The 26,448-nt window shown below is 35.7% G+C and overlaps 1 protein-coding gene across 6 annotated transcripts in view; it reads left to right on the forward strand.

The window, feature by feature from the left end:
* The window catches only part of LOC110373607 (uncharacterized), a 103,381-nt gene that overhangs the window by 51,084 nt on the left and 25,849 nt on the right, over positions 1-26,448 (forward strand). For all 6 annotated transcript variants that reach the window (XM_021330926.3, XM_021330940.3, XM_021330965.3 and 3 more), the window contains exon 2: positions 25,201-25,452. In XM_021330926.3, the coding sequence (XP_021186601.2) occupies positions 25,201-25,452 (252 nt within the window). The remainder of the gene's footprint in view (positions 1-25,200; positions 25,453-26,448) is intronic.

The raw sequence follows: 26,448 nt of genomic DNA on the forward strand, positions 1-26,448 counted from the left end.
TATACAAAAATTCTACGTAACTTGGGGTATTACTTAGTTTTTGTTTCATCGAAATCGATTCACTCTATCAAAAGGTATGATTAATTTTGTGAATTCAAGATGTAAAATATTACGACACGCAATCTGTTTGTCAAAACTGTACATTTGAATGTTGTACTTATATTAGTTGATCGGCCTATTATTAACCTTTACACAGAAAATCACACCTTCATAAGTAACTTCGGAAGAAAAAAAAATGAAAATTGTGTTTAGCCAAGGTTAAAGTAGCTCCATCTATGGTAATCTGTGTTAAATAAAATACATAAAATTTGTCAAAGGAGCGAGGTGGTAAATGACAATAAATTACCATACATTCTTTATAGAGGATTATTATTTCAACAGATGGAGTTGTGTATTTTCCGTAATTCACCATATTTTAACACGTAGTGTAATTTTTCGATAGACATTTCAATAGTGTTTGTCAGTTTGCCGTGCCACATCAAAATCCAATTATAATTATTACCTTGATTAAAGGAAAATAATAGTTCTCAGCCAAATTTAAAACGGTGCCATCTAAATTATTTTTTGAATATTATGTCAAAAATGATGACTTTATATTATCATTTAAAGTTACAGATGGAGTTTATATCAGGATTTTTTCATAAACATAGTTTAGCTTATCTTCCACTAATGTGGTGGCCTTAAAACAAATTACTTTGAGTGAATAGTATTAAGTAGACCTTCATTATTTTTTCTGATGCAAAGTATGTAAACTTTATCCTAGAAGAAAGGAGGATCTGTCTCTCGCAAGTGCTGCTAAGCGTGAGGTAGGTAGGTAATGTAGGATTCTGTAGCTTTAAGAACAAGCCCAGATACAAAGTGCAGATAAGAAATGGGAGCTTTCTCGATTTAATACCATACACACGTAAAATGCTTTATGCGTCTGAAAACGTACAAATTGCGCGTCGCATACCAGAGACATGCTTACTTTCAACTTCTGATCGCAAATACACTGGTCACGATTACGAACAGTCTCAGTAAGACCCGAGCCAAGTCTAAAAAAACACCTTTTATATAAAACTACGTTTGATGTCATTCAATCACAAAGACAGAATTGTTTTCTGTTGCAAATCCTATCCACCTGTATCCTATCCTAATCCAGCATGCATTGCAGGTGTGCATTGCACAAAAACCAATGGTATCCTATTCGAGAAGTGAAAAGAGTCGACCTGCCAACGTCAGCTTCTGCGCTAAGCAAGTGTTCTTAATAGTACCATCAGAATTACATTCATCGTTGAATGAGGTGAATAAATTTTCAGAAACCACAATAACAGTAGGAGCCAAAGCATATGATCGCTTCATAGAGCTCTGATTGGCCCCAGTTGACCAAGTCAGGTCTGATTTGTTCGTTCATCAGATCTTTGAAAGTTTTTCGGTGGACTTTTTTTACTTACTGTCGTCCTGTTTACGTGTGACACAAAATATGGTATATAAACGCAAGAGCGAAATTTTCCTGGTGTGCGGTAGTGACGCCCAGTATACGACACTTCTGTTTCTTTTGATTTGCTGGCTCCACCAAGAAATGACAAATTGAGAGCGTACATTTTGAAAATGTTGGTGTTGGCTTCCAGTCACCGAATCTGTTTGAGTACCAATATTTTGCTTGGAGCGACTACCTATCTACCTATCTTCAATCCAGTCAACTACACAAGCCGATATCCATGGTAAGACTGACAGACTTTCTGGCTTCTGATTAGTCGCAGCAGCTGCAGAAAATGTACAAATGACAGCTTTGTCAGACTCAAAGCATATCATCATCATCATCATCATCAGCCTATCGCAGTCCACTGCTGGACATAGGCCTCTCTAAGTGCACGCCACTGAGATCAAAGCATATAGACATAGATTATAACTGTTTCCTGTGAAAATTACTTACGCACCATACGTAATAATTTTCCAAATTGGCTGACTAGATCCAGAGATATTCACAACGTCACAAACTTTACTTCTTTTGTTTAGATAAATGGTCACATCCACAACACAACCTTGATCAATGAATCTATGCGACTGCTAAGTGCTAATCCTAATTATACTGTCACGTGAAAGAATGCACCTACGGGATAAGTAGTATTTTGACTATTCTATATTGCCCACGCAGACGAAGTTGCGGGCAACAGCTAGTTTTGAATATGTATGATGATTAGCAGTTATTTATTATAGTCTTAATTTTACCTCAGAACCATTTTGTATTCTGTTTTTCTTATTTCGCCGAGTTTGATAATAAATTCTGATTTCTTCAAATTGTGTTCTGTAACTGCACAGACGAAAGGAGCTATAAATAAAAGCCATTATTGTGCCTCCACAGCGGCCGGTGTTCAGTAGAAATCTGTCATAATTTATAATTTTATCATATTACACAATTAATATTGAGTTATTTACAACCCCGTTCCGTTAATATTATTAAATGGCTAACGAAGGTAATGGATGGGAGAAAAGGACACTTTATCTGCGAAGTGATTGGTATAATCATCAACTCGATATTTGACACTAATCTCAGTTTATTACGCTTTAAATTATAAAACATCTTATATTTCTATTAATAAAATACAAACATGTAATAATCTGTATAAAGTGGTTTTGAGGTAATTTTGTTTGTATAAAAACTATTTAAAGTCATAATTTCCTTAGTTTTAGAGGTTATAAAAGCCGTTTTTACTGTCTATAAAAATGTTTGCCTCGCGGGATCCCTCAATCCGTGGGTGTCACGTGAAGCAATCAATGGTTAACATATAACATATCAGGCATTACGGAATTCGAAACATACAGCATGTTCAGTAAAACAAAAAGATATAATGATTACAGGATTGCTCTAGGAAGACCATTTAGACATTCTAATGCGATTTTTACAATGCTCAGAATTAAAAAATGAGCGTTGAAAGGATAACCCATTCGTATAATTGTAATAGGGCGTGTGAAGAATTTCTTAATTGATATAATAAATTAAATGGCTCAGTAAAGTCTTTCGGCTCTTTTGTGATAACGTGTTGAGATTATGAGATTTATTAGAACACGGAAACTGTGTACTAATTGGCGTTTTATGGGGGTATGAGCGTGTTTGTCTTTTGTTTATATTTCGATACAGTTATTAGAAGCTTTATGTCTTATTATCCAAACTTTTGTGGTAAATCTATAGTTTCGAAAAAGTGTTTCAATTAATTAGTATCTACATGTTTTTCTCAAGAAGCTGTTTTATCCGTATTTATCACAAGGATTTATTTAATGTTCTTAACTTTTGTCACAAAATTCTACAAACTGCATTATCAAGTTATTCTCAGTCTTTTCAATATTCTACAAAAAACATTATTCTACTGGAATATTAGTCACTGCCATTCCCGTGGGAGTTTGGCTCTACTCGACGTACTTTCAACCACTAAAGTGGCTTTTGTTGAAAGTTTAGTAATTTTTAAGAAACTATCGGTAAAGTGCAGCTTTTAAATAAGGTCAAGTATGATGTTTTTCCCTTGTGATTATACTAAGAGGTACTATAGTTGTTGTTCGGTATGTGACTTTAGCGATAAGTATTCAAATTATTATTGACTAAGCGTTCCTCTGATGGAGTGATTCCGTAAGTACATAGATTTACCTATGTTTATAACTCAAATCAAGATTTTAAACCCAAAGTTTACTGTTGACATCATTGCATATTAAAATAATGACTGCAATAAGTCTTCCCGCTTAAATAATTAAATCGAAACTCTCCAGCTGTCGTATCATTGTCACAATTCACATTGAATTAATGGCAGACTGTGTGCAGCAGCGACGCAAATATAATAGCCAGTATTGCCATTCTAAAGACAAACGCAACCGCCACACTGCCACCACAAATAAGTCGGAAACCAAATTAGAATAGTCTACTGAGCATTCCGTCGGCGAAATACTAAGCTGCATTACAATTTTCATCGCTCGAACAATCACACACGGCTTTGATTTACGTAGGTACGGTCTTATTTCAGATGAAAAGCCGACTTCTCTAAGATAAAAGGAATAAATCACATGTCAGCCGACCGACTTACGCTGCACGAATCCTGAATCTCGTCGGAAAATACCTTCTCCCTTGAAGATTATCTACAACTTTATTTTGTTCGCTGTATTACTATTAATTTATTGTTCCTTATTGGACCGTGGTTCTGGTTGCGGTTGGTTTATTTTTGTGTGTATTTTCATATATGTTTCATTCAGTACATATACATGATACATGAGAGTTATTTTATAAATGTAAAACAGACTAAATATAAAATATTGGAGAAAAATAATGTAGGCACCTATGCCTTTAGTTTGAATGAGTGGCTAACTAGGTTTTTGAAGCAGTAATTAAATAATTACTTTCATAAATAAACTATGTTTTGACATTATAGTTACTAAAGGAACTACAGCTACATGTAAATAACCAGTTTTCACCTTCAATAATGAAGTTGTCATTGCCTTCGGAAGTATATAAGTAAAGGGCAGTAGGGCAGCCGGTCATTAGTGACCCAACACTCAGGACCGATAAGATAAGCCAAGTTCGGCCCCTTTAGTCCTTATCGTCACGTCAAAATATTTTATGTGCCGCGATTAGTGGCCGGACAAAAAACTGTAGGAGCAATTATTATGATTGTTTAGTAGTGTGGGAAGCTCGTCCTAAAGATTGTGACTCCAGCTTTAAATGGATACGTACTTCCATATTAAGGTGAGGGCAGTTGTCCTTGAGTGTGATCCCTTACTTAGCGCGCTTTTTTGTTTGATATAATGCTGTTATGATGGCCGACTCACTATGTCTTCTTTTAGGGCTATGTGGGAATATTTATGATTCTTAAGTGTCTATCATAATTATTTCAGTCCTTATTCTATGTTTTCTTGCCTCTATACACCATTAGGAATTTTCCTGAATACATTTTCTAGTGCTTACTCACGATAATGTCAGCGAAACGACGCACACTATGACATAAATAAAAACTAAGATAGCGATGTCGTAAAAGGTTTTTGATACGCTAAAAACTTATGAATAAGGCATAGGAATTTCAGTCATAACCGTAGCCTTCTTTCGCGAAAGTAACCTCGCCTACTCACTTGGACGTAAAAATGTTGAGCAGCGTTTTTAAGCCTCTCAACACGCAAAGTAATACTCGTAATGTGGGTAATGCCTTTTCTATTTTCAAGCTAAGCCTGTTAGAAATTCATTCCAGAATAATACGTACTCTTTTTTCCTCATACTTTATATATTTCGTGACGAAATGCTCGTGGATATGATAGGGTTTCCGAGTTGGACATCATTATGTTACTACCGGACGGGTATTAATGGTAATTTGGTCGGTACAGTCATTAAGATACTGCTGAGTAAAGATTCTATCATTACTTTTGAGATTTTGGTGTTGAATAAATAAACAAACTAATCATGTATTGGAATGGATATGTTAATTATTACTTTGGTAATGTAGTCTTGATATTTCTTATTCTCTTTTCCCGAACCGAATAAAATCGAAGCATTTTCTGAATGGATTTGGTATTACTGCGCTGACTCATTGATTGAAAAGTGATATTAGTAAACTTTGACAGCCAGTGGGTGAAAAAAAAAAAACATTTGATGACCAACACGAAGGGTGACAGCTGCCATTGTTTCATCCGAAATTCACCCAAATTGGACGTCATTTTGATGCTTTTACGTAATGAGATTTTAATTCTGAAACACCTTTTGTAAAGGTGACTGTGGAGTTTCAAAATGGCCTTTTATTTTTACTTTAATTGTGTGCCCAACGAAATATGAAAATTGCTTTTTAATTTAACGTGTCGAAGTTCTCGAGTAAACTTCGGAAGATTTAAATAGTTCGAAAGTTATACTAAAGTTTCAAAGGTCAGTGTTTATACTTCTAGGTATTAGTTATTTGAATTCTAAATAAATTATTATCAACATTTTGCAATTTATTTAATTTTATGAACGTAATTGAAGGGTTCATCATAGACTTGAGCCTAATAATGAATCTGATTTCTTCAAAAAAATCTGATTAATGTACATCAACGTGTGTGTATTAACACTAAGATAGTCATAAATCTTCCATAACAATCTTAACCAGTGCATCTCATGTATTTACCGACTTAAACTATCATAGTCGGAAATCATAAAGTCCCATAACAATATCACGACCAATCTACATTATAATTTCAAAAGTTAATCCGAAGCACTACCACGCAGATGTGGAATAACAAGTTTACGTATTCGTAGTACGACACGTACCACTAAGTACGCCATTACGTAGCATTTCCGACAGTAAATTGCGTATCGATGTTCCAGCACTATGTGATTTCACGCTGGGGCGTGTTAATTTTGCCAATATTACCGTCGTTATATGCGAACATCGACGCACATACGGGCCGTTTCCTGCGTACAGTATGCTCTGATTGAACCCTATTTTCAATCAATTTTAGCGCATATGTTAACAAGTTAATTTTGTCATAAATAATGTTTGGTACTTGGTTGGGGGTTCTGGTTTTCAGATTGTCATATTTATGACTTCAACTTATCTTTTTCTAAAGCTCTTTTTGTATCGGAATTGATGATGATTGTTTTGAATTATTATACTGTCTTTTTGTACGTATCCGTAATGATAATAAATTATGAAAAAAATTGCATGGCCAAAAAACGGCGCGATGACAAAAACCATATCAATTACTGTTATTACACCCATCCATCGTCAACTGTCCAACAGAAATGCAAACCCATAATTTCCTAAAGTGCGCATTTAGGAGCACATGAGCAACATAAATTTGACGATACATATACCTCGTATCACGAGGTTCCACCAGCTGCCCATTCATTGTCATTTACTTTGATGCTCTATTGATCCTGGTAGGCATGCTGGCTTGTTATTAATATACCACAAGCTATAAACTTAAAGCGCGAATGTTCACAGTATTTCCTTGGAAAATACATGGAGTGATAATTTGGCTGTTAACTTGCTTTATGGCCGCTGTCGTCGACTGGCTTTAAACCAAATATGCTGTGGTACAGCGTGTGTGACGCAAATCCTGATAGTAACTGTCTCTTTGTAATTGATTACGAAATAAAAAAAGTTTTATAGTCAATATAAGTAGCTACAACCATTTCCATTGTCTATCAAGACATGTCCAATTTTCACGTGAGCAATATAAATTAACATCACATGCGTGAAATGAATGATTACGCAGTATTTTGACAGTGGACCCCTCACGTTTCTAATCGCCTCGTCCCCTAATCTTGGACCATAGGATGCGTAGACGAACACACATAACTATCCCTTTTGTAGTAAGATCAAAGAGACACTTGGTACGCTAGAACGCGACTGTAATTGATGATGTCTTTTGTGCATTATTAAGCAACTGTACCTTATTTAATAGTAGTATTACGTGTAATAACTCATTAGTCAATGTAGTTGAGTCCGTGTATTTCTGTGTTATGAATAAAATATTATGTTGTGTCTCGTATTGTTTGTTTTGATTTACGGCGGTCTTGATCTATGTTTAGTTTTTTTCATTCGATATATTTTTACTAAATTATTTGTTGGTAATTTAACCCACGATGTTAAAATATTTAGGTAGGTAAACTGTTATTAAGTATTACACGTTATACGTAATACCTTTTTAAATAGTATGTGCCTCTAAACAACCTTTACTTCAACCCCCCACGGTTATACGCGTGACAGTTAATTGTCAAATTATTTTTTTACACCATCGAAGCAAAGTAGCGTAAAACCCACCTGCTGGCTTGATTACCTAATAGTTCGACAAACACGCACAAGAACCGTAACAGGAGATGTCACGTTATAATGATAATTATAGTTCAAAATAATAACATAGCCCTCTAGCGTGCCGTGGATGTGAAATAAGACTATTAATCAGATCCTTCATTAAGAATAAAGTAATTAATATGCTTAATGGAGGCCCTGATAAAGTTATAAAACATAATGAAAAACAGCGAGAAAAAAAAATGCTCAATATTTTACCCGAGAGCATTGTTAACCCTAAGTAATAGAAGATTAGGTAGATAACACCAATCTCTATTAGCCCGATCGGCGAGCTAGCACAAATTTTCGTGACGTGAATTTCAGCTGACGAAAACTTCAAAGCGAACACCCAAAATACGAGCACCAGATAATGCCGTAGTCGGATTTAGAAACCCTGTGAAGTCTTGCAGCACGTGCACGATACAATTACGGAGTGAACCTCTCTAACAAGACTCCCATAGCCATTTACGCACACGATACGTAGGTACAGATGCGTTCGTATATCGCCACTGGCACGCGTGGCTCGACTAAAATGCATTTCACATGCAAAGCGTGCCTTAGCCCACGCCTGCGTCGGTTGTTCACAATCTTTAAGTTTAATGAAGGCCTTAGTGGTTGTTGCCGTGGGTTTGATTGAGCTCACATCGCTTCTATAGTCGAGTTAGGGCGTGACGCGGGGGACTGTCTATAACCTAGTCTGAATGAAATTGACGTGAACTTTACACGTCGCAATACGATAACAATTTTGTTTCACGATACTTTTATTGATATTTCAAAGTTAAATAAACCTTCAATTAGAAACTTCAAAGTATTTAAATAAGATTAATAACACCTTTGATACCCCACACAAAGACGAAATAATACATTTACAAAAATAATAATCATTAATTTCTGACTTTAAGTACCTAATTAATTGTAAATGTTGCCATCTCAATATAATTTAGATTCTCTTTTAAAACAATTTTTATAATGACAGAGATTTACCAGCATATTTTTGCAAGCTTCGTATCCACTCATGGACCCTCCTGGTGGCTGTCAATTCAGCAATCGTTAGTATCACAACAACTTCCTTTGTATCTTTTGTTCACGCAATTTGCGTCACACGAGAGCTAATGAAGCTGTCTGGCGCGATGTGGGGGACCACGATTTGGACAGCGGGTGAAATAACAAGGGAATTGAACGAATAAATCTTAACCACAGCAGGATAATCACGTGCTAATAAAGAGAAAAGGTTTTTCTCTATTTGCGTGGAACGTGCTTATAAAAATATTTTCTGCTCACAATAGAAACTGGGTAACCTAAATATATCGCCTGTTTTAGCTTCACAAAGTGGATGTCTCACAAAAATACTTAGCTTCTTTAGTAAACACACATCCATTATTCTTTTATAAACCGACAAAAAGTAGAAGAAAGGAAAACGTCAAACAAAGTAAAACTGAACAAAAATTATGCATGAAAAACACACAGTGCCGACAAAGACGTATTAATTTGCCACACTATGCAATTTGCGCAAAAAAGCGAAGCTATTATAAAAAATAAGGTGCTCGCGTACAGGGCTATGAATAGGTAACTACTGTTCGTAGTAGATAGGTATGGTATATGTCCACGGATGGAAACATGCCCTTTAATTAAACGTCGGACATTAGGAAATTTTACAGCCGATGTCCGTATTGAATCGATTCACTTTACATCGAATCGTTTAAAGGCATAAAATTTAATTAGCCATCTACCTGACAAGTAATCCTTCTCTTTTGGACGTTTGAGTAATGAGGGAGAGGTGAGAGGTCCGATGAATTCTTGGAAACGGTAGGAAGCGGCGTCGAGGCGCATATCCGGCCCATTGTTGCTGTACGGTCCTTGAACGTCTTTACTAATTAGTCAAAAGCGTAAGCGGTTGTGTGACGGTAATTACGTCATATTGTGGAGCTGTGAATGCTTTGTCACCCCGCATTGTTGTTAAACGCAATCATTATGCTATGAATGCCAAAGTTATGATACCATACATAGGATAATAACATAGGCAATAAGTTAGTAACTCTAACTTTTGGATACAAACCTACACTAAACGTAATGTCTAACAGGGAGAATTTGGGCTACAGCTGTTTATTTCAAAGAGCATGATCCATTCCTGTATTCTCAAGTTCTAAAAGGCTATCCGATTATTCGACACAACTACAGGAGATCGGGTACAGAATTACTATCTTAAGTAGCACTGTGACTTTGTTAATAAATTCCTCATTAATGACTCGACCGCAGATATTGCAGCATAACATTGCAATCTGTTAACTTTAAGATTGTTGAAACGCTTGTGCATCTTACGAAAATATATTTAAGCATTAAACACATATATCAAACATCTAGTCCCGTTCCGAACAGTCTACTCGAAAATAAATGTTCCTATTCTCAAGTGACATTCACGACATCTTACGAGCAATGTTCATCGTAACGCTTCTAAACGCTTAATCTTTTCGCTTAGTCTCTTTCAGGCTGGTACAAGCGGGTAAATGACGCGTGTAAGGCAACGCGAAGCAATTTGGCAGCAATTCCCGTGCCGGCTTAGTGCAATAAGACTTCACTATTTTCACGGAAAATAATATTTGAACAGAAACATTGATCCTCAAATAGTATCTTGTACAGGTCTAGGTAGTTTCGTTTGTTTGCCAATATCTTGTTCAAGATGGTACGGTAGCAAAACATTTCGGATAGAATAAATATTTCTTTATTGGAATCAGTGTTGGAAGGGTGAAATACGAAGTTTGTAGGTATGGATTTGGATGCGGCACATAAATTATAAGGTACATTGTACCGCAGACTTTAATGATAAGACAGATAATTTAATGTAGAAATACGTAACGAGGATTCTTAATGGATATTGATCGCAGTATTCCTGCTGTACTGTCCTGTAAGTGACAGATCACTAGAGCGTAACTCGCAGCACTATTAAGTAACCATTTCCCTCGGCCGAGTCCGTAGTCCGTACAATCCCTTGGGACAATCTGTTACACAATGCCTGTATTCTATTTTTATTGTAGTCCCACCGCCATTAGCATGGGAAAATTAGCTAATGTAGTTTAGAATTGGGTTGGTCATTGAACGTACAGTAATGTATTGGACTAACAATTATTTTGGACTGACGGCTGACAGTTGATTGATGTGGGAGCATAATCGACTGAATTATATTTCAGGTAGGTCTTGAAGTAAAGTTAATTTAAGTGTAAATGAAAAGACGAAAAGACTATAAGTTGAACTACCACACTATATACCACTAACAAAGTGATTCTAATTAAGGATAGTTAAAGCTGACCAAAGAAAACAGCAAAAACTAATCTATTTACCCTTGAAGCAATAATTTATATAAATAAGACACAGCTTCCAATTTTTATTGAACATCAGTTTACAAAGTACAAATAAAACAATCGAAAAACTAAGTCCAAATCCCTTCATCAATTTATTTGAATTGCCTAACTTTGGCAAGTAAACTTCTTACACAAATCTTACTATTGTTTTCATAATATAATATTGTAGGTTGAATGACTATTATTACGCAGTTACTCTTACAAAACAACTTAAAGATATTTGGCAGAGATTTCGCCGAGTTTGGTTAACTCTAGCTCCTGAAGAGTAGCAACATTGGAGCGTGCCAACAATTGTGTAATCAGTACAAGTATATAGAAAAGGGGGAATGGACTGTCAATGTATCGTAAATGGCAATGAAGTTATGAAGGAAATGTTAATAGTGTCAGGATCGAGTGCCATTACGTCCCACGTAGAAGATAGAGCAACATTTATAAGTAGCCAATGATTCGTTGAATCGATCGCCGTTCAGAAGTATACCGGTGTTTATATAAATCGTACAGTATTATGGTCTTACTGGCTCACCTCTTTGATACAGCTTGGCTACAATGTAGGGAACAGAAATGGTTTTCTAAACTAACAATACGCATTTAACTTCATAAAAGGAAAAGTTTAGTTTTGTCAATTGAAATTATTATAGGAATTTATGACTACCATAGTAGGTATGTTGACTGTGATACGAGATCCAATTTATCCTATATGGGAAATGGAGCACGAAAGTAAAGTAACATTCAGTTAGGATAAAATCTGCACAATGTTGTTTACTCGACTTAACATTATGGATCATAACGCTTTACGCATTCTTGAGAGGAGAAGGACTTACATAGATTGACATACCGCTATTGAGTATAGCACATAAAAACAGCACTACGAATAAAAAAATATTATTATCTAACAAGATAAACTGTAAATTATACCTTACAGGTACAAAAATAAAATTCATTTTTGTATTCTCTATGCGACCACATTTTTCCAGACCCATAATTCAGTAGACATACCAGTTACCTCCACTCCACACCCGACGTGCCTCGTTGCAGTCACAAAACTATTTCACTGTAACCTCAGCTTAAATAAAGTACAGAATAAACTAAGATGTCTGCCAAGACTTGCTAAGGTCCTGAATATTGCAGGCAGGTGATGCCATCCCTTTCGCACGGCCAATGGATATATTTCAATATTTTATGTGTCTAGCCGCCTCGTGGTTTCACTTCCTTTGGAAGCGGTTTTCTTGACTAGAACTTTGTAAGAGGCCTTAGACTTGCATGATCTAAGCGAATTTCGGAAATGATTAAATATGGACTCAGAGTTGTATGATTTCAACATTTTCATACATCACGGGACATCTATTTCATATTCTGTAAAGTAAAGTAACATTTCAAAAAACTTTCCGACATACCTAATGTATTTGATTTCAATGATCATCTGTTCGAATGAAATCGTTATTGAGTTTGCATGACAATCGTCTCCATCATCGAAAAAACATTGGGTTTTAGGAAATGTAGGTGTGATAAGAATGAGATTATTATCATATTATACGACGTGTTATAGCTAAATTATTTAAATTTAAACACATACGTTTATACGTTTATTGAAGGTTCTTTATTGTTGTTAGAAGAGATATGAATCGATACAGGTCGTTTATTGATTTCAATCGATATTGAATCATTTATTATTGAGCAAAGGAAATCAGTAATTTCTTTAACAATTCTTTTATTAAATTTTAAAGCAATGCTTCCGTCGTTTCTAATTCTGATTTGAATAAAAAACTATTTAGAGTGAGTCAATTACTAGCTAGCTGAAAGTATGCACAGTAGGAAATTATGACTACAATTTCCTTATTAACTTTTTTTCACTTCGTCTAATCAGTCCAATAACTTGTGAATCGACATTTAATGACTCCTTCACTTAATTTTCTGCCACATAACATCTATCAACACGACTTCCAAAGGCATCCATCATAGAAAGTGGTACGTAAAACAATTTTAACCTGTCCCTGTCTAGATTATTACCGTTGATAGCGGTCTGTAATTATTGGTCGTACAATACAAACTGTAATTTGCAGACTGTACTGTGTTACTGTAATAGGTTTAATATGTGTCGGACTTTCTGTGGCTACATTTATTTGTTATTTTGGTCGTTAATTGGTTATTTCTAGGCTATGAAAGCTGAATTCTACTTTAGATACAGACGGCTACGTTAGTCATCAATGACATGGTAATGTTGGCAATTTTGCGTATTTTCAATACTTTTCAAATATGTATTTTTTCAGACATCAGAAATTAGATTTCCCTTTGCAATATATTCTTTTCTGGGCGTTTATAATGTTATGATGCAACGTGATAAATACACAATACCTCTTCTAATATACTTCCATACATCGAAGTAGTAAAGAAATATTCATACAAAACAAACATCCGCTACCTCCCCATTCACTAAAACACTCATCTCTGTTATCGTAATGGCTTTTTATTTTGCCTTAATGCATTTCTAGATAACCGTGCACTACAAATAGAGGCAATAATTCAAAGTTTTCAAGTACTCCATCTAAACAAACCTCATATACATCAAAGACAAAAGTCATAAATATTTTAATTGCAAAACACTCGAGTTATTCTGGTGACAGTAATTCAGATTTGTACTAGCACGTGATTCATAACTGCAAAATTAAATACAAAGTAAAATGGCACAATATTAATTCTCAAATAGAGAACTAACAGTGATCTTTGTTTTAATAATTAGTTTGAATTTTTGATTATGAGCCTCAATTACTTGGGCGTAGAGATGGAGTATTAAGCTCTCTAGAACTATAAGTTACCGGGTTGCGGTTTTGTCCTATCGTATTTTGAGGCGGCATCGCGGGGTCACGGACAGAGTTTCGTAATATGCGTGAGCGTAATCGTAAACATGTAAAGCGGTGCGAGTAAATGGTGCAAGCGGTTAGCGTAAATCTTTTGAGCGATCGTTAAGCACAACCGCGCTGTGGACGTCAATTTATCGATTGCATTACGGCGCCCTACGCTGCAACCGCAATGCTGTGGCCCTCCAATTTTAATTATTCACTTGTCACCTACATTTTTAATCACCGCCCCATGTTCGGAAATTTTACGCGCCAGCTTTGAACCGCCATGGAATAAAAACCAAGGCCTATCAGCGGTAATTTTATCCACAAAAATAAGTTACGTTTGACATTTTCTGTCCCAACAGTTAAAACAGCAATTACGAAAGAACCCGTCTAACGTTTCCCCCGGGTATTCTACTAAAACGTAATTTACGCCGACCGAAATTCGAGGGGTATCTCAAACCACAAAAAAGCGAGTCGTATCTACATGTCGCTTGCATTCGACGACGCGACTCATTTCTGAGAAGACAAATTACGGAATCCGTGGCAGTCGGCCGCGTAAAAAATGCAGCAATTAACTACCAGACGACGGTACCGGAATAACCATCACTATTTCGGGTGAGCGATCATTTCGCTCGTTATTTTAGACTGTTTATGTTTTTTCGTCAACAAATAGTTTTAGGGTGGGAATACACATTATAACTAACTTGCTTCTTTAAACATCAAAGACAAATATTTTGTAGACAATGTTAAATCGTTATTTAATTCGAAACGACTTCATTCAAAGCTTGTTTAATTCTAGCTTCTTATTAATATCTGAGTGTACGAACGTCTGTAAGAAATAACAAATGATCTTGGCCAATATTAATGCGGTAGCTTCTCTAGCTCGAGGCGTATGCTCGTTTAAAGCGCACAGATTTATGGTCCATAAGCCAGTCGAAAAGTAAATCGTAAAAACGAGAGGCAGTTTGCACTTGCAATGCCAATAAAATAATAAAGCAATAAAAATATATATTCAACTCAACGGGGCGCATGTTTCAACCGTGGAGAGTTTAAATTGCTTCCATTCTGGGCGATAATTGTCAGTTATTTTGTAATGGAAGAGTAAATTATGAAATGTGGTTGTAAGCAGTCCGATTAATATAATCAAAGTCATTTGAAACGCTAATGCCTCGTAGATAGCTGTTGTCAATTAATTATGAAGGCAAAATACAGTGTAACATAATCAGTTATTTATCACCAGTGTGTCAGAGCAAGTCGTTTGTCAATGGTTTCACCCACGGCGCTACATCTTGGGCATTCGTCAACACACTTACTTTTAAGTATATAATGAACCTTAGTCAACACTGCATAAGGGGTTTTATTGGAAAACCTCTGCTTATTAGTTGTTGTGATGACAACCCAAGATTACTAGCTTATCTGATTTCATCGTCTTGAAAAGCTTATTTTTAACGTACACGAACGTTGGTTATTTTAAAGATGCCGACAGAATGTTTTATAATCAAGCCATAAATGTACCATGAACGTTCCGCAATTGCACTGCAGTGTTTAACATAATATATAAACATAGGTAGGTACGTATGTAATGAGCGCATTAAATTTACAACGCAAATACATGGCTCCCAGCGCGCGTACAGTTGGTTAAATCATAAAGCCGCCGTCAATGCGCCTGTCTTCTTGTGCGACGAACAGAATGCAATCCATGCAGCGTCGGCTCCCACAATCAGGCCGGCAACCGCCCGACTAAAGAGAAGAATTCAAACAACGGCTTTTTGAGCGGCCCTCCACCATTCAAATTAGCTTAATGCGTTGAGCACAAAGCTTTGCGATAAGCGTGGAAACCGGGAAGCTGCTCGTTCCGAGAGATCGCTTAGATATTTTTAATCAAAACATTTGGGGATCACGTCGAACCGTCGAACTTTTTCAGAATTGACGGGTTATCGAATCAAAGTTTGGAAAGTGTCAATTGCGTGATTTCCTTTCATCATTAAGGTCTTTTGTGTGAAGGAGTTGTGTCTTGAGTTCCGGCGCAGACAGTCGTCTTAGTTGTGACGATCTGAAAATAGACAACAGATGTAGGTATCGTTTGCAACCATTCGTCGTCGCACAACACGCGCGCTCGACCGTTGACAGATTGGACGTTTTAAATTTAGAACGCTCATCCTTTATTTTGAACCTTTAATGAAATATGGTCTGCCGATTTTAATGTTCAGTTTTATTTGTTCAGCTGCAGTCTGGTGATTTGTTTTCTCAGATTTGTCAACAAGCCAAGAAACGTATTTATTATGTATTGCGATGAAATTTAAATTGAAAAAAAATAGTGATGCAAATAAAGCTGAGATGGCGCTTTTATCATTCTCATAAAATGTGACTGCGAGAAACGAGTTTCGACTTCCGATGTCAATACTATCAATTTCAATATGTGTTTTCCATTGACAGTGTTTCGATGTTTGCGGTAAAATATACGAATGGGGAATATTTACGATCAAACGATTGAGTTTCTGTTGAATGTGTAGCATGCTTCCATTCGGCTGTCACTTGCTACCCACGTGTTATTCAAATGCTTTTGTTTATGCATTATGTGGTTTATGGACAACGGAATACGCCCGCGATTCTACAATAGCCTATCTTTTGTAAAATATTTCATAATGTCTATTGAAGCCGTTGCCTTTGAACATATATTTTATGACTCAGCATTGTAGTAGTGCAATCGTAACATTGGAACACTACTGATATTGAATCCTACAAAATATCAAAATATTTGCGGTGTTCTGAAAATCAAAGTAGATAAGAATTTTTCACGTATATTTTTTTGATATTATGTTGATGACATTTCAAATCACGAAAATTATTACTCATTTATAATCATATAAACCCATAATGACAATAATGGTACATGCACAAATTCTTTTTTTATTGACTAAGTAACTATTCTAATTTTTTTTTTCAATTTCCATCAGATTTAACCAGTCGCACATCACACCGTAAGCCCCATGACTCAGACCACGTAATCCCTTGCTATTTCACAAGCGTGTTATTATCCGATATTATCACAAGCGTGGGCCATGTTTATCAATGTTCTATGCAAGTTCAACCGTTGAGGAAACTATACATCATTGTCAATCTTCACTTGTCCAATTAAATAAATAACCTCCGGTTTGTCCGTAATTTCTTTTGCTGTCACTTCGAATTAATGCCTTCTTACTTCAAATTCATCAAGTTGTTTTACTTAGATAAATCTGGCTGCTCTAAATGTTTTAATTATGTTACCGAGTTTTTTTTTGACGAAATCTTTGTCAAACTCGGCGAGCTGAGTTGTATAATACAATGGTTTGTCATTTTCACTGAATTATATTTATTAAACAAATATTATCATTTATTGAAAGTATATCTTACATACTCATCTCCATTATATTTTCTTAACTTTATTGTCTCGTTCGCTCAATATCAATAAAAAGTGGAATCTATCGACTTCTAAACTTGAAGTTTATTACAGGAGTCACGACGTGGTTTTGTTTCTTTTTACAATATCAATATCTCGCTGAATGTCTTAGCTCAACGTAATATAATACGAGATGGGACTGGCGTAGTATTTTATTATCTCGAGAATACTCCAGACACGCATCATCTATGACATCAAAACTCAATATCCGTTCGGTACATTTGTTATAGATTTCACATTTCCGTCTTGGCTAAAGTGCTTCGCTGCGCCATTTGCCACGATAAATATTTTGAAATACAACTCTTAAGTCGACTTTCCAATACTAGTTGGCATTAAATTTTACGAGTGTATGCTAGTCTTATTTCATGGGTTATTGTTTGGGTAATCTTCGGGTAATAGCGTATCGTGTTTTGCGCATACACTCTGCGCTCTATTTAGAAATTGGGGAATTTCTACTTTGCAGTTTCATTTTAGTCCTTCCTATCGATGCATGCACTCATTGCAATAGCAATTACTTGCTTAATGGCTGTTTAACAGTTACCCAATATTTGCTGCATTACAATTAAATGCTTCTCTAAATTGTTCAACTGCGATCGTGAATCGAACGTTTTGCAAACATTAATTTTGGTTCTAACGTTAACATTTTGTTGTACTCGTAGAATAGAACAATAAAGTTTGCTGCGTGACAATTTGAATATTAATTAAAATAACTTATTAATTCAATCGCTATTATTTTACTAATAGTTTAAACAACTAACAAGCAAATTATTATCAGTCTATTGATCGTCTGATTCACTTCATTAACATCTAGAAGCTTCTACAAGAAAAGCATGAATGAGGAATGAATGGGCTCATCCTGTTCTGTTCTCCAAGTGAGGGGGGCAGGTGAATCTGTATATAAATCGTGTCAGCGTCGCATCGGCTCCGTGGCACGCGGAACCTCGTCTTATTGTGGTGCTATTTGTTTTGTTTAGCGGCAGACGGGACGCGTTATTTTAGATTCGCCATCTTCGATGTTTCTGTGGTCGTTGTTTGTGAATTGTGGCCGTTCATTGGTTGGTAATGTAATTAGATTGGTAGTCGTATAATATAGTTTCAAGAATAATAATTTTTATCATGTTCTACCAGGTGTTATAACAACTCAACAACAGTCTAGGAGAGTATAGGCACTTATTGGTTTAAAATAAAGATTTCGATCATGTTCTATTCGACTAGCAAAGCAAAAAGCAAAAAAGACACGATCATAAAAGTCCATTCTGACCAGTTTCGTATAAGTCATCATTCGCCAACTCTTTCCACCACGTAACGTGAAGTTTGAATCCCAAGAGTTTTGAGACGAGAGCTCTCGCCCACACGTAGGTACGTGTATTTGCAAGTAATTGAAAACTCACATGACAGCTATCAACTGAGTTTCTTTCTCCGAGCAAAAAGTTACCGCGTGTTTCTAAGAAGATGTCGTATTATGTTTTGAATAAATTACGTGTTAGGTGCTGACATTTTCTTTGAATAAAGGTAGACCTGGAATAAATTACATCTTTATAAATAAAATCAGCTTCTGTACGCGGTTGATAAAGGATAATCTCGTGAGAACTGCTGCCTTGTGTTAGCTATTTTGGACTTTTCTTATGATTGTAGCTATCACAGAAGGTATACTTACCTGCTTTGTTATCACCCTACATATCGCAGATGAAGAAGTAAATTAGAACTGTTGGAAAACAATTTGCTAAAGATATATTTATACTCAAGAAATAAAATAATTCAAAGAATTTCTTTCAACCACGACAACTAAAAGTAAAATTTGATTGTTTTCACCTTATTTTCGCTCAATCTATTCGAGAAATTCTCATTCCTAATGCAAGTTAAGTAGCGCCACATAGTCCATTGTCTCACATTTTGTTTTGTTCTCATCTTGGTCCGCGTGTAATGCTATTTTAGATTCGTGATCTCTTAATAGTATTTGCTATTCCAATACTTGCTACTGAATAAAGCAGCTTAGAAAATCTTTGTTGGAAAATAAATGGCTTCACTCAACTTCTTTCGCTGATGCTTTTGCTGATAAATTGGTTATTATAGCTCGGGATTGAGTGTAAAAATTATTTGGTATTAGTTTTAAGCACTGCATCGGATGGTGTTGATCAGACCACAACAGTTATGAAGTCATTTTAGGATGTATTTAGTGACCTATGAAATACGTGAAAATAAATATAAATGGTATAAAGAAGAGCCATAGATGAGCTGATTTTTATGTAAGTTATAAGACATTAAAACACTAATTTAATAAAGAGACAACATAAATTAGGTAATCATACACAAAAATAAATTAATCTTTATTTATTACTTCTAACCTCACAGAGTGTTGATTTGAGGTTAATTAGCTAACATTTTTATTGCTTCTTAATTTATTACGTTATAAATCATAGATTTTCTCAACTTATGGATGTAATCCTATACAAGTGAGATGTTTATGTGGTTAACATGAATATAATTTTCTGTCATCATGCTTCGATTATTTCGTTAATGATCATAGTTAAGTTGCAAAAAATCTATGATGAAAGGACCTACCTTGTTTTTAAAGACATTCATATGCAGCAGTACCAGTTGGGACACCAGAATGTGTAACCAGTGTGTACATAATGGATGAATATAGCTGCACTCTTCCTAGAAAAACGCGCAAAAACTAAGATACATTTAATTCAATTTCTCAGCTATTTTAAACAAACTCACATCAACGTTTTTAAAGTAGAATATTTTCATCGCAATTGGAACGACAAAGCGACATACTAAGACTCAAACAAATTGTTCTACGAAACACAGTAATACTCTTTGTCTCAAATAGATAAATGTATTAAAGCTTCGGCTTCGTTCGGACTGAACGTAAAGGCGCAATACAAATCGATAGTCCGTCGCATAAAGTTTTCACGATCACTAAAACAAATGTATCTACGTACCTGGTACATCTTATGTGAGAACCTCGCTTCGTATCGTGTCTCTAGGATTCTAGGATAAATTAATCCTGTTACGCTGGTAATACTGGTACGAAAAGGCCACCCCTTTTCTCCCACGGCTGGTTTATCAAACGACTCAAGGATTAAATGGGGTGGTTGTTTCTTCGCGTATTTGCACTGTAAACACACCGATTGTTTATTAGCGATTGTTTTTAAAACAATTCCCCATTCTTTGATTGCCGGTGGAGGAATATTCGAATATTTTTTGTTGGAAGTCTGTACGATTATGTATCGATAATATGTTTGTATACTGGATATGTAGATGATGCGATGCGGTGCCACTATAAAATTGAAGTGTAGACATCCAAGCAACAAACATTATTTTTTCAACCAAACAGTTGCTTCAAATACGTCAAACTAAACGACCAACAAACAGCCCTGTCACAAAGCTAACGCGAGAAAAACATAACTCTCTTCTTCTTGGGCGGATAATTAATACTGCATCGAATACCTTGGGGTCCGTTGAACCCAGCATACAATGGATGTAATGGCACAACATGAGCCGACAGGCGTCTGCCTCACAAAGGCTTGGACTGTCACAGACCGCCGCGGCCAACTAGGGAAGCTGGATAGTATGTAGCTGCCATGGTGGATCTATGATTGTTATGTTGTTCGGTGTTCATAATTACCTACTTGTTACCTCATATACCGAAATAAAAGTATTTTGTAAATTGTTTCATTCTGTAAATATCGTTTACAATTTTATTTTTTTAGACTTATCAACGAAGTTGGTTGGTAAAACATAGCCACTATTGTTCACTAGATTTGTCACAGTTACAGTTTCAGAAAAATAATATTCCCTTGCCCCCTTTAATAAGGCTATTTAAAACTAGAACAGGATAATTATTTGGTGTTCTTAATAAAAACCAAATGTAATTAATAAATTCCTTTCATACATGCAATGAAGACGTATACTTACCTAACAGCGTCCGGGACCAGTTTTATGACAGAGCCTTAATGGTGACTCCTAGCTTGTCCGCATCTGTTCTTTGATGAGCATAAATTACCGATTAAACCAGTATTTTACTGCCTATTATATTCATTTTGTACTTTTATCCGCTGCGAGTGCATCGTTTATAGATTTTTTGTGGCATTATTATGCGCTAAAATTGGATTCATGCGATGTTGAGTGATTACTGCCCTTAGTATTTATCTTAATAACAATGTTGTTGTACAACGTGTATTTACTAATTATGAACCCATAATGTTTAATGTACTTACAAGTATATTGTACGTACGTGTATTATACTTACGAAAAGCAGAAGTTTTTATAAAGCAACATTACCTTAAACCACATTCTGCTCGCTTATTTTTAATAAAGCGAAATATTCAGTCTCTGCATGCAAAACTAAAACTTTTGGAATATTTTATTTACATAATATTCTGGTGCAGCGTAGCATGCGGTGGGGCGGACACGTGTAAACTGTCCTACGTACAAGAATGTCCGCGTACGAACACTGCAACACAACATGCTAAAAGGCTAACCAAGCCCGACCACAAACGCTCCTACCTACACCTATTTTATTAACGAGCCGACAATTTAAAGCAAACTAGAAACTCATTTAGTGGCCATTACCTCCAACTAACTACTGGTAAGCAGATTAAAATGCATGCCAAAAGTTTAAATTTATGTACCGGACGCTCTCTTCAATTAAACTTGTTATAATGAAACTCTGGAAAAACTGAGTAAATTTCTACGAAGAGACGACGCAAATAATTCCCAAGTTTTGCAATTTATACTCATTTTAAAGTTGAGTTCGATGGCGCAGACGTTCCTTCAGTAACCCACGACCTGAATTGATTATTTTAACGCTTTCGGATCTTTTCAACTTGATAATTTTGTCTTCCTTGTAACTTGTTGTGTTCAAGTTTAATTTCAGCCGAGTTGGGTAATCTGATATTTTAAGGTGGCATTTCGTTATTTTGTTTAGTAAAATAATACCCCAATTATTATAATATCTATGTTTCGAACTTTGTAGGTACTTGTAAATTATGACAAATTGCGACAAGATTCTCAGTTGTTACACAAGTGTCATTTAATATTTCTAATGCGTATGTTATTATAATAATTAACTTTAACATAGTGACTCCTTTGTATAACCACACTGTCACAAATAAATCAAATCTAATTACTGTTACAAACATTTCATACTAATTTATTATTCAGTACGCTAACAAAGGTACACAACATTAATTTAATAAAAACACGGAAAAGAACAACTCAAACAATATAATTTATAATGAACACACGGTAATTAACATTAACATGCAAGCCATTTAGTAACAACAGCTCGGAGATACTTGTGGTCGTATAGACAACTAATGCTATTCCACGAATAATCTCAAACAAAACGATAAAAGAATTCCCCGAATGCCATGTTCTGTATCTATTACCTAACTTTTCGTTTGGTTGTTTTTCGTAAACATTCCAGCTGCCGTTGGCAAACCATTCAATGAACCCGTTTCTATGCTCTAAACGACTGGTCGTGGTCTAAATATACCATTTAAATTCAAGAGCAGTTACTATGCCTTATACTAAAGCATCATGAGCTATTTATTATTGTCTTTAATGGCGGTTCTTTGACTTAGTTCGCCCACTCCGCTATATTTTTAAGTGTTTCAGTCAGCAAAAGCTTTGCTATTGACTATTCCATTTCGTCGGAAGCAGAGCGGGCGTGGGGAGCATCGATAATCAGCACCACTCCATTCGGATAGTGTTAATGAATTTCTTTAGTTGAGTATTCACAAAGCAGTCGCAGTCCGCAAAGAGTTCGTTTCAACAGCTTCCAGGCTTCCACGGGAAAATAAATAAAAATCGGCCGCATCAAATTGTGCGGAGTGACTAGGAGGCAAGGTCCCGCGAGCACTTTCTCATGCAAAAGTCGAACGGTTACTTTAATTCTTAGCTCGAGCACTTGTCGGTTTTACGAGCGTGGAGCGATTTAATCCACTTAAAACGCAGAGCACAAACTCGGAGCCGACAAAGCTCTCAGCCGCTCTCATTTAAAAATGGAAATAAACCTTCGGCCATCTTTGACTCAATGCGACCGCTAGTGGAATTCTAAGTGCGGTCTTCAATGATACAGCTACAATTTTTTACTCATTTGGATTGCCCTTGATTTATTGTGCGGTTTCATTGAATGATAAAGGAAATAAGAATATACAGGATATCTAGACATCCAAGCACGGGAAATGGTTTCCACTATATTAATTTAAATACCAGATGCGAGTCATTGAAACTTTCAACATGTTGACCGTATGAAAGCTAGACCACCGAAGTGGTTGCCAATGGAAAGTGTTAACAGATTTAATGTTTGTCTTGGCAAATTCTTATGAATTGCAAACATAAACATTGGAACTGAAGTGTTTATATAAGAAAACGGTATATAAACATTGCATTATAACGTTTGGTGACATGATAATGTTCGTAAATATGAGTTTTACTTCATCCATATTTATCAGTCTACGTTAATATCTTTACTTGTATTATAGTCCACAGAAATAAGAAATGATTTATTTATCCTACGAAAGTAAACATAAAGTAACTTATTGAAATTGAAACAATGTTACAAAGATAGATTACCGGATAATTTATTTCCTATCTTCGAAGGTATTTCAGAAATTATCCGCCCTTAGTCGTCGTCTTTAGCTTCCCCGTCTTAATGAAAGAGTTTTGCGGAGAGATTATTTCGATTTGTTTATTTTTCTTCCGCCCCACCAGTCGCAGTAGACGTTTGTATTGGTATTAACTTCTAAAGTATTTTATTGTTTCAATTGTTATTTCTCTACAGTAATTATGAAAGGCATGAATCAGTTGAAGTTTTGAATTTTATATTGTAAAGTCTCAATCTCAATTTAATTAAGATTTTTAAATGATTGTACACTGAAAATTACACTGTGTCTCAAACAAACAAATTCCAATATGTAAAATTGTATTCCCGAAAGATACACAGTCTATACACACGTCATAGGGGTGTCAAAACAAACCCACAAATTATGGGTTAATCTGTAGTCAAGCCGTTGTAACAAATTGTAGGAAAAACGCAGTGCACCCGTTCTGTCCATTTCGATCTCACGCCATACCAATTACGCATCAACAAACACCTAAAAATGTAAGGCCTTTAATTCTTTCTGCTTCTTAATTACCTTACTTTAACGTCGATTTTCCCCTTTTTTGTGACTCAACGGAAATTGCTTGGAAAAGTCACTTAAAGCAAATAGGTCTAGGTAGGATAATTACGAGTTTTTTTTCTCAATTTTGTTAATTTTGCCGTGTCAGTTGTAATTACGGTGTAATTGAACGCCGTGTTTATCTTGACTCAACATCGGTATTGGTGGTTGTCCAGTATTTTACCTCAATACATTCCGTTGAAGATTCAGAACGATTATTAAGAATTGAGTAAAAATACTTCACACTTTAGTTAGTACTTGATTGATACATTGAGTGGTTTGTACCGTTAACACTTAATTTATTCAATTAATGTACCGTTTTATTGTCTTAGCTTTTTATTGCCCTACATAAACTCAAGTGTCAGGAATAAAAGAAGTGTTGTTTTTATACCATCAGATAAAATTATCGGGTACCAATCTTGCGTCGTAAATGTTTTGCAACTTTGGTTAAAAACGCAGTAGCATACATTATTTTGGAGAACAAAGCCCAAATCGCGTTTCGTAATCTGTACATCGTTTGGAATTTTGATCGAATGATTACACATTGTTAGACACTTAAGTACCTACTTTTTATTTTTTTAGTATACTAACTTACAGTTTTATTCTTGTTGACAGGATGGAGACCGGGGCTACCTAGAAGGTCTGGCCTCTCGATACGCGGACCTCTTCTCAACACACTATGGCGACGTTCTAGACCACCTTGAAGAGTTGCGAAGACACGAATGGGACGAGATGTCTCCCAGAATGAGGGTGCTCGGAGGCCCTGGAACACCTCAAACTCCACCTTCGGCAAGTCCTGGTTCCCTAGCTTTGAATAACTTGACCACGTCGCATTCGCAGCCCATTTATGTGCCTGGAAAGTATTCGGTGAGTTGAGTGAGGTTCTCATTTGTTTTTGGGAATGGTCATCAATTTCACGAAGTATTCACTTGTAGATATAATTGTTTTGAACAAATTGCTGGCTTCTGTCTGTAGCTTGGTGTTGCATGAGTGTGAATTTGAACTACTTATCTAGCCGTAAATATAAAAGTTTGCCGTTGAAAACATTTTCAACTGTAGCATGCATTTGGCACCCTATCAGTATAGTTTTTTGGCTCCACGTAAGATTTGTTATCTGTACCAATTTTATTTGACATAGTTACAGCCGTTCTACATTTTCCTTTTTCCCTGTTCACATTTTATGTCTTCACATTTTTTAGTCAAGCTAGCAGCAATTTGTAACACAAACCGAATTAGTCCAAGTTTTAATTAAGAAGCTCTCACGTATATAATTGCGTAATTAACTTAAGCTTACCACAAATATTTTCTGCTAGCTCATTGTATATTTTACAACTTTGATGAAGATAATTCGAAATGTTCGTTTAAATAAATAATCGTATTCGCACGTACAAACGGAGAGCACGTGATGAACTTGAACTTAAATCCGCAGTCGGCCATCAGACAAAAGTCCAAGGCCATAATGATGAGCCCTCTGGAGGCCCACAGATAAAACGGCCTGAATAAATAATAGGATCATGTCATGTAATCAGGCTAAGCGGGTCAAATCGTCGCTTTGTGTAAAATTAGCCAGGAATATTAGGCTTTCAACATTGCCAGTGATATTTGAACCGTTTTTGTGAATATGATTTCATTTTTTGTGAATACACTTCTAAATACGCAAAGCGGATTACTTACCTTCAGAAGGCTTTTTCTCGCATTTATACCAAGAATTACATTAATACGGATTTTTGCGCAGACACCTCTTATGACTTTTGTCAGAAAGAATTTTCTTTTTGTCTCATGTTATAAGTCAACCTTTTTCAAAGTCGTCTATTTTTATACGAGTAAAGGCTTGATCTAATATTATTGGTTTTTAGAACACTG

The sequence above is a fragment of the Helicoverpa armigera genome, chromosome 12 (genome assembly GCF_030705265.1).
Source record: "Helicoverpa armigera isolate CAAS_96S chromosome 12, ASM3070526v1, whole genome shotgun sequence".
In the NCBI taxonomy this organism is placed as follows: domain Eukaryota; kingdom Metazoa; phylum Arthropoda; class Insecta; order Lepidoptera; family Noctuidae; genus Helicoverpa; species Helicoverpa armigera.